General features: G+C 38.6%; 1 protein-coding gene across 2 annotated transcripts in view; it reads right to left on the bottom strand.

Moving 5' to 3' along the window:
• Window positions 1-10,000, bottom strand: part of nectin1b (nectin cell adhesion molecule 1b) — a 451,256-nt gene that overhangs the window by 247,195 nt on the left and 194,061 nt on the right. Inside the window, exon 6 of one of the 2 annotated variants that reach the window (XM_056478834.1) lies at window positions 111-3,847. The exons of the other annotated variant lie outside the window; for it this stretch is intronic. Coding sequence (XP_056334809.1) covers window positions 3,345-3,847 — 503 coding nt within the window. The 3' untranslated portion in view covers window positions 111-3,344. Of the gene's footprint in view, window positions 1-110; window positions 3,848-10,000 lie in introns of those variants that run through there. 2 annotated transcript variants of the gene reach the window in all.

Genomic DNA, 10,000 nt, shown 5'->3' with positions numbered 1-10,000 from the left:
AATTTCCAATGTAAGAAGCTAATAACAAGCTAATGTAACAAATGAATCATATCATGTAAGTGTAAAAATAACACCATCAAATCTAGTGAGTGAACTGGGACAAAGCGTCGTTGAACATTGAAATCATTTAATGTTTTAAAGCAAATACAGTTTACTTCACTGGGTCAACACATGTGAACAATATATATATTTTTTTATCATCATATCATTACTGACCTCAGCAGACATACATTCACACGGCTGCATGAAGACAAGATCTTTTTTTTTTTCAAAGATATTTTTTGTTTGTTTGTTTTGTTGCTGTTATGTACAAAGTCATCGTAATGCATCAGCCCCACAATCGCTATACACAACCCCATTAACATATCAAAACCTAATCTACCCAAGTCGATGTCGAAGTAGATTTATGGCAATAAGCTATACATCTCCAGCCGTCTAATCTGTTTTATAGATTGCAGTCAACGTCCAGACTCGAAAAAAACTCCACCGATTCTGTTCCCCCCGCACGTACAGTAAACCCAGCTATAGTTTCCAAGGTACATACATTATTTACAGTGGAATGTCAGGCTTTGAAGTGGGCAGTTAGAAAGACATGAGACTCTGGAATGAAAAATCAATGTGAAAATGAGGAACGTATAAAAGAATGAATATTAACAATATTTATTATGAGAATAATGTTTAAAATAAAAAAGGAAATATTTATCGAGTACGCCCATGCGCCATTTAATGAAGCCTTAACATTAACTGATCCACAAGACAAACCATTGTATATAAAAAATAATAATAAATGATATGTTTGATGAACATTAATAGTCAATTGAGTTCTTTTTTTTGGCATTAATACCCATAATAGACATTTGGTGGATGTGTAGCTTGTGCTTAACTTGAAAAATCCAACAAAAACAACCAAAGACAAATAGAAATTAGCAAGATTTGTAAAAATTAACCTCTAAAATCAGTTTTGGGAACGGAAAAAACTTGTGCTTTAGATAAAGTGATGTCAGATTCAATCACGGCGTTGATTTTTGTAGCCGGTTTCCAGTTAAAAGGGCTGACAGACCAGCCATTTTTTTCCCACTTTGTTCCATCATATGAAGCATAGAGAGGATATTTTTACTTGTGAGAGTAAAAAAACAGGTACAAATACGGCTCCTATAATACTTGAAGTCCAGGCGATGCGCTTCCCACCAACATGTGTAGATGTTTACCATGGTAATGCATTAAAAATGTACACCGAGTGACACGAGAACTAAAAAAATAGAAAACGATATGTACAGATTTAGACCTAAAACCAAAAAATAAAACATCTCACACGTCATATAGGCACTGCAATTTGTGTAACTCTGCTCATTCACCGTTCTAAGCTAAAATACAAGGCTTGCTAAGCAATGGATTTACAGTTATTCAGTATGTTTTAGGTCAAATCGAGATGTGCGTGAACTTCCCTACATTGTATTTATTTATTATGTAAGGAATCTGCGGCTGCCTGTTTTGTAGATTCTTTCAATAATGGTTTCATCTACTCGTTGGAGTGTGGTAATCCCAGTTTAAAGGGATATTATCATGTTTAAGTCCCTTCAGTAGAGTTCATGTTTGAAGAAAATGCGAGAAAAAAAAGCCATTAGATTCTGCGCAGGCGAGTTTACAGGTTCTCCTGGATTGTCTGTGTGATTACAGCGGTTCGGCATCTTAATCTCTCATCTTGTACAGAGCCATGTTTATGGCAGGCAAAGGGAATTAAATATTTCATAGACAAGCCATGATAAATTCCACTACTCATTTTTTTTTTTTTGTCAAGAGGTGATATGGGTGCAGTTAAGCAGGTTATTTAACTCTGGAAAGTCTTTTATTTACAATGAATCTTGATGTAAAAGTGTGACAAAAAGGCTAAACCAAACCATGAGTTAAAAAAAAAAATCACTGTTGGTAATGTCAGAATCATGATGAGTATCTGTTTTAATTTATTTAAACATGTACTAATTTGTAGGCAAAGTTCTGCTTCTTATAGAGGATCTGGAAAGGATTTCCGGCTTTGCGGAAGATCCATCGCTCCATAAAAAGCCTGTCTGCGATGCCCAGTCGCAGCCTCTGATTTCACTTTGGCTCAAGAATTTTCCGTCACTTAATTACCGTGACCCATGCCTTCACCGCTACCTGGTCTCGGAAAGAACTGCTTCCACCTCTAAACGGTGGTTGACACCAGTGCCATAATCTCCTGCGGAACTAAACATTACCATTGAACCTGTTCATATTTACACGAACATTTTTGACCACTCCACATCACCAACTAAATAACAAACACCCTGTCTTTAAAACAACACCACATTATACAGGATTATCCTTTTGCGTCAGATGAGGAAATAGGTTTGGGAATAGCATCGCAGCACAGCGGTGGTGGATCTACAGTATGATTGCAGATTGGCTAAGAGTGGCATGGAGATTGAGGGACGGATGGGTGGGTGGGATGCAGTATATCTGTCTAGGCCCCGCTCTGCATGCTCTACTGCAGTGTGCATATGACTAACGCTGCAGATGTGTTCCTCGGGTCTTAAAATAAATACTGTTTTTGGAGAGCAGTCAGAACCCACACATATTTTTTTCCAGCTTACAGACTTATGCCACAATTTCGGACCCTATCCTACATTCAGGAATGATGTTTGCGGTAAAACTGCATAATTGCGATGTTTCCATTTAACACGATAGTGTTAATATGACCTTCGACCTCATAATGACACTGTTTGGGCAGGAATAGTAATTCTACTCTTAAGTTCCACATCTTTTGATAACCAACACTCCATATAAAACCATGACTATATAAAAAACTATTAATGCAAAAAAGAAATGTAATATGCTAATGAGATTTTAAAAAAGACTAACAAAGAATAAAAAAGAATAATCGTACATCCAGTGTAAGACTTTCACAACATGATCAGCAATATACCCCTTTCCAAAACAATTACAGTCTCTTTTTATACATTTAATACATTTATAATAACAACAAAATGAGACAAAAAGGATAATACACTGTAATATTTTCAAGCGACCTGCCGGTCCAGCCTTGCTGGATGTTGATTGGCGTCAGTCATTGAGGAAACCTCTTTCTGCTGTAGCAGGTTCATCTAAAAGCATGTGGATGTGTGATGACGCAGACGTGTCGATGATGCGAGCTAATTTTCTACAGCTGTTTATCTCTGATGGGGCGGAGGTTACTGGGTCAGGGGTGGTGAGATGTGCAGATCGGGGTAAACACATGGAGGGAGGGTTCTAGTGATGGAGGTGGGTAGATGTGGTCAGATGCAGGAGAGGGCAAAAGGTTGTTGATCTTTTTTTTTCCCCATGCCGCTCTACACATACCACTCTTTCTTTGAAATAACAGAGCCGTCGGTTTGGGAGACCATGTCGTCGGCGATCTCGGGCTCAGGGTCGTACTGGAATGCGAGAGTCCGTTCATCGTAATCGCGACTTTCGCCTTCGTCTACAGTGAAATAGGGTCTCTTCAAATCCTCAGAGTTGCCATCGAAATCCCGATCACCGCTCTCGAAGCCACCAGGCCCACTTATTTGAGCTGGCTTCTTTTCATCGTCCGAGTCATCAGGGTACTGCAGGTTCTTGGGCATTGGAGGATGGGCGGGCATTCCGCCAGCCTTACTGTATCCATTCCCGAACACATGTTTTTTGGTGCTGTAGTCGCCCTTAAAGGTGCGCTGGCGACGCCGCAGGAAAAAGACAAGCAGTGCGATGGCGGCCACCAGCAGGGCTACTCCACCAACCGCACCACCGATGGCAGCACCGGAACTATGCAGCTCCGCTTGGATCTCTTGCTCATCAAAGGGGACGTTAGGGAGTTCTGGGTAGGAAAACACAGATGGAAGGGGAGAGTGTGTCAGTGCTCTGGTGGGAAAGGAGGTGCATTTGTGCAGGTGCTCAGGAAAGGAATAAAGGGGAGGAGAAACGAAAGGGAAGACAGGAAGAAGCCCCCGCCCCAAAGCCAATCCCACCCCCACCCACTCCCACCAAACCAGCCCATTAGGACGGTTCACATAGAAAAGAAAGAGTTGGATGTCATGCATTTCATGGAAAGACCACAAAGAACAAGCACTCAAAACATTTTGTATGCAAAGATATCAAACAAAAGTCTTGACACGGAGGGTGCCTATGCACTAGAGCTGGTGTAATGTTTCTGTTTTGGGTACAAAGACAGAATTTGACCTGTGGAAGGTACAACTAAGAGGATTTATGTGATATTACAACCAATTCTTACTCCCTATTCACCATATAGCGCCTTAAACATTCCTGAATGGTACCCTAGGCATCAATATATCGACAAAACTGCTTGACTTGATTCTTAAAATTACAAATTAACTTTCATAATTTAGATTTCAAACATATGTTAAGCACCCAATCCCATTTACACCGTACATATTAACACTTCTCAAAACAACAGGCAGATAAGAGTAATGTATTGCTATAAACTTGATTTTAATCATTTAGCAATAGAGTACCTGGTTTGTTGATATAGTAACTCTAAGCTAAGGGTATACGTCAGTTTTGGATGCCTTGGGAGTAATAATAAGTTGAATATGAATAGATTTATGCACCAACCACTTGAGTCTCATTGGTGTGTAAATTGAATGTTGGATTTTTTGTATCTTTTGTGAACTTTACCTTTAATTTTTGTGATTTTCTCCCCTCAGTGCTTAATCTCCATTAAATTCAATGGATTTGAAACACTTTCTGAGAGTAAATTCTAGTATGTAGGCACCCTCGATCATTTAACACATTCAGTGAATGTAAAACTTCCATTTAAAAGTAACAATCAGATACAATAATAAACCAGATCGACCTCAGAAATTATGATTCATAATAAGTGCAGGTTGCTTGCATACTGTATGAACAACTTGACCTTGTTGGCTTATATGGAATACATTTCTTTTGTGGTACACTCTTTTATTCCATCAAACCATTCATGAAATACATTAATTTCCTTTCAACTCAATGAATTCAAAACTGATGAAGAGTCCTAATGATGCAGGTGAAAGGCAAAGCAAGCGCTGCTGCTTTCAGAAGTTCATAGCATCTTTCAAATCAGTGGTGTGGTTTTTATCATCATGCTGGAACATGAATCCCCTGCAAGGTTACTGAACATGTATACAGCTGACGCAGTAGTAGTGGTTTTGTTTTCAAAGCACACAAAAGACAAGCAAGTGGCACAGCGAGTAATAAGCCCATGCAAAACAAAAAAAAAACAAAATAAAATGTCGGTAAGCCATGTCTTAAAAGTACCCAAATCATTTGCAAACACCAATTAGAGTTGGAGAAGTAATTCACACACACTCACACACATACACAAAAGCCTGATGTGCAACTTTTTCCTCAGCATTGGATCGTTCACAATTGCTGGATTAACAGCTTATATGCTTACATGCGGTTTCTGAAGACTTTTCTTTGTGCGGCACTCCTTGTAAACATACTGTAACCAAGCTTTACAACAGGTCAGCACAAATAAAATCTACCAACAGTCAATGTAACATGATGGAGTTAAAAACTCTGAAACTATATATAAAGTGGCGATGCAATACGCTATGGTAGTTTTGATGAAATTATCAATACATATTGTATACAAATTGTACAATACTGTACATCGAACAAAGTCTTGCATCAGCTTCAATGAATAGCCAGCGAATTGTGTTCAAGTGAAAATGGACTCAACGTTTTTTCTTCCGTCGAACACAAAAAATAATATTTTGAAGAATGTTTGAAACTGGTAGACAGCTAAATTCATAGTCGAATCAAACATATAAAGTCAGTGGCAACCTGTTATTAGCATTCTTCATAATATCCTCAACAGAACAAAGTAACTCAAATCAGTCTAGAGCAATTGGAAGGTGCGTAAATGAAAACAAATGTATTTTTTGTTAGTTTGGAGAAACTATTCCTTTAAAAGTGCATTACGTAGCATTGGAGAGAGTTTTTCACCCCTCCGTGCAAATATAGGTTGCCAGATTGACAACAACAACAGAAGCAAACATGCTTGAGGGTCGAGCCTTACTGTCGCGATCACTGGAGAACTACACATCTGCCACCACGAGAACTTAACTGCAATGAGTGACTTATGTTTAAATGTGTGTGAGTAATCAGGGGGAATCAGGAACTGTTGTGTATGAGGTGCATGATGGGAGTTATAGTTCATGAAAGTGATATATGTGTAGTTCTCCAGTGATCTGCACAGGCTAGATCGCTAAAGATCATGACACTTACATTGTAAGCAACTCAGCTAATATTTATTATTTATATTTATATTATTTGCCTATTCAAACCATGTCATATGAATTTTTTATCTATGAATCTACATCTAATTTTAGAGTGTACTACTGTCCTCCGAACAGTCAAATTTTTTCGGCCGCACACATATACATTGAGTCAGCCTTAATGACTGAAATGAAATACTCAGTTTTTTTCCGCTAAGGCAAACCAAGATGTCGAAATATAATTGGGTAAACTGCCAGTGGGCTGGTTATAGAGACCAAAACAAAGACACACATGGAATGCACAAATTTTCTAAACAGAATAAGTAACTTAAGCATTGATTTTTTAGATTAAAAATAATTTTCACTTAGCATGTTTCTTAAATATTTGCATGCATTAAACTTAAGAAGAATCAAAAACATACAAACAGCATCTTTAACGCACCAGTTATGCATTGTTAGCAGAGATGCACAACTAACACCAAAGAAACAGTAGACGCTAGACACTCTGCTTCATATTCCCAGTCTGAAGACTATGCCATTTACATGTGCTAATAGAATATGCCGGTTTAAAAAGGTCAGCGGCTGCATTGTGAAGGTTTCTGACTGCCTTATGCGACAGTGACTTATTGAATATAGGCGGTAATAAGGCGGTCAGGGTGAGCTGCATTTGACATATTCCGGCTCCTTAATGAGCTTCCATCCTAGACCTGGCAGAGTACCGTCTGGTACCAACCACACACACACACACGGTGATGGTCAGATATTTCTCATTGACACACTCAGACAGCTTGTGAAGGATTACAGTCATAAAAAGCAAAAACCTCTAGGGGTTCAATCCATCTTGTTCTTTAATCTAAGAATATAACTTTAATGCTAATAGGGCAGAGAAAAAGGCACAGCACACTTTCAGAAGATACTCAAAGTGCATTGATAATTTTGTTTAGCAACGCAAGCTTAAATTCAAGCAATTAATAACACAAAGCTATAACATAATAGGGAACTTTAACATATGTCTTTTGGTTTGTTAAATTTGAGTTGAATGCTGAAATGTTTATACCTATGCTAAAAATGCACTGTAACCCTCACCCTTCCTTCCTATTTTGGTTTCCAAAGTGCTCCTTATCTATTTTTTATCATTTTTAAGGTCAAATTGGGAATTAATCAATCGACAAACCGACCAACCAAACTTTTAATCAACCAACCAACCAACCTGTCTGTCCATCCACCCAATCATCCAGCCAACCATCCATCGAACAAACCAACCAACCAACCAACCAGCCAACCCAACCAAACCGTCCGTCCGTCTGTCCAACCAACCATCCAATCAAACTACCAACCAACCATCCAACCAACTGCCCGCCCATCCGTCTGTCCGTCCATCCATCCATCCATTTATCCAAACAACCAACCAAACTACCAACCAACCAATCAATCATCCAACCAACCATCCAACCAACTGCCCGTCCATCCTTCTGTCCGTCCGTCCATCCATCCATCCATTCATCCAACCAACCAACCAACCAACCAACCAACCAGTCTGCCACTTGGTCATACAAGAGGTAATGGTAATGGTCATACAAGAGGGGTTAGACAAATCAGAACAATTTGTAATGGTCCAGAAGGCCAATTAGAGAGTGATTGTGAATATTCATGCCTCTGTTTTCAAAAGTCTGCATTTCAGACTGTTATATGGAACGGAAAACTACCATTGCCAAACTAAAATTGAATCTTCATTCTTTTCAAAACACTCCATTTTCACAGGTCGAAGATGTCAGAGTAGTGTGGACGCCAGATGTAAACTTAACAAAACTTAAGGTTATAGACTGAAAAGGCCTGTGTGTGTGGAATTTTAGATTTATTTATATAATATCAATCCTTGTCACTTTGATATTTCAGTAGATAATTGATCAAAATATAACACATGCTACAGTACGTGAGTAAGCTTAACTGAAACACTAAAGGCAAATTTATTGTATGTTTCACAGTAAAAACACACTAGAATAAATGCTTATTTTACAGAAGATAATGGGCTTGAGTTAAACGTAAAGAATTTTTTAATTGTCTCAACTAGTATAAGCTGATTTGCTAGTTTTCAATTCATCTAACTAGTCTCCTAGCCTGACCATGCTGTTGTTTAATAGTTGGCACCTTGCAAGCACCTCAAAACTTTTCTGAAAGACAGCAAATAGACCAGTTAACCAACTAAGTCTTTTTAAAGCTGTAGTTTCAACATGTCTTTTGCATGTTTATTGTTGTATTGTATTTTTAAACTTTTGTTTATAGTGTAATTAGCTGCCTATCTCAGCCAGGACACATTTTTAATCCAAGGGTTTCTTTCCTGTGTTAAAAAATTGTCTAACAATATAATTGGGCTCTCAAATCATTCCATTTCCTGTTTTAACTCTATTAAAACCATTATTTTAAATTCTCAAACACTTCTCATTAATGTTAATGACGAATGCTAAATTGGAGGGGGTCAAGGGAACAGTTTGACTTCTGAAGTCTTTCTCTTATTTTAATTACCTTGATGTTCCATGGCTAAAGCCATTCAGCCACAGGAACCCATTTATGAATCTATTCTACATCCCTCGCTCTCTTTCTCTTCCTTCATTTCTCTGTTTTCTGCTCTTCTATCTGAGGTTTAGTCAAAATAGTGTCCACACTGTGGTTTGACCGCCAGTGGTGCGACCACTCTCTCAGCTATCAGCTTTCCAGTATTAATTTGGCCTTTAATGGGATTAGACGAACTGAGGGCTTCATTATACACACAGAGAGAGAGAGAGAGAGAGAGAGAGAGAGAGAGAGAGAGAGAGAGAGAGAGAGAGAGAGAGAGAGAGAGAGAGAGAGAAATCCACAGGACTGGAAGAGTTGAAAAGACCAGTCTACTTTATGTAATTCGTTCCTCTTTCCTTCAGTGCACCTTTCTGTCAGCACCTCCTCAGCTCTCGCTCCATCACTCTAATTGGTAAACTCGTTTCGTGGCCCTCGTTCCTTTCCTGCTGAAGGCGTATGTTTATACTGCTACCATATTTATGACACGCTATAACTGGCTTGAACCATTAAAACTGCAAAATGACCCCCATGAAAAACTACAGCAGATTATTTCAAAACCCGAGGCCCCTGATGAGGCCTATAAACATTTGCCACCCAGATGCGCCTTTTAAAACGCATTAAAAAATGTGTTTCATAAAACACAACAACGGACACATGACTATATATAGTGGGGGAAATAAGTATTGAACACGTAACCATTTTTCTCAAAAAGCATATTTATAAAGGTGATGTTGACTTGAAATTTTCACCAGATGCTGATAACAACCAAAGAAATACATATATGAAAACAAATCAAATTAGTTTATGAATGAAGTTTTGTGTAATAAAATGAAATGACCCAGGAAAAAAAAAGTTTTGAACACATGAAGAAAGGGAGGTGTAAAAAGGCAGTGAAAGCCCAGACAGCAGCTGAAATCTCTCAGTAGTTGGTTCAGCAAACCTCTGTCCTTCATCATTGTGAAACTAATATTCGCTGCTTCAGCTCAACATCTACATTACCAGGGGTGCGTTTCCGAAAACCATTGTTAGCCAACTAAGGTCGCAAGTTTCATCGTTACAAACATAATTAGTTGATTTGGTGTCTTCCAAATCTATCGTTCCGACAAACATTCGCAAACCGCATTGCAAACTTGTACGCTTGCAGCTACACCTAGAGCTGTAGTTAAAAGCATAGCTCCTGGTTGTGTTCTATTCCCAGC

Source organism: Danio aesculapii, chromosome 18, assembly GCF_903798145.1.
Source record: "Danio aesculapii chromosome 18, fDanAes4.1, whole genome shotgun sequence".
Classification (NCBI taxonomy): domain Eukaryota; kingdom Metazoa; phylum Chordata; class Actinopteri; order Cypriniformes; family Danionidae; genus Danio; species Danio aesculapii.
Note: the sequence above shows the minus strand (reverse complement) of the source record. Positions and strands in the feature narration are given on the sequence as shown.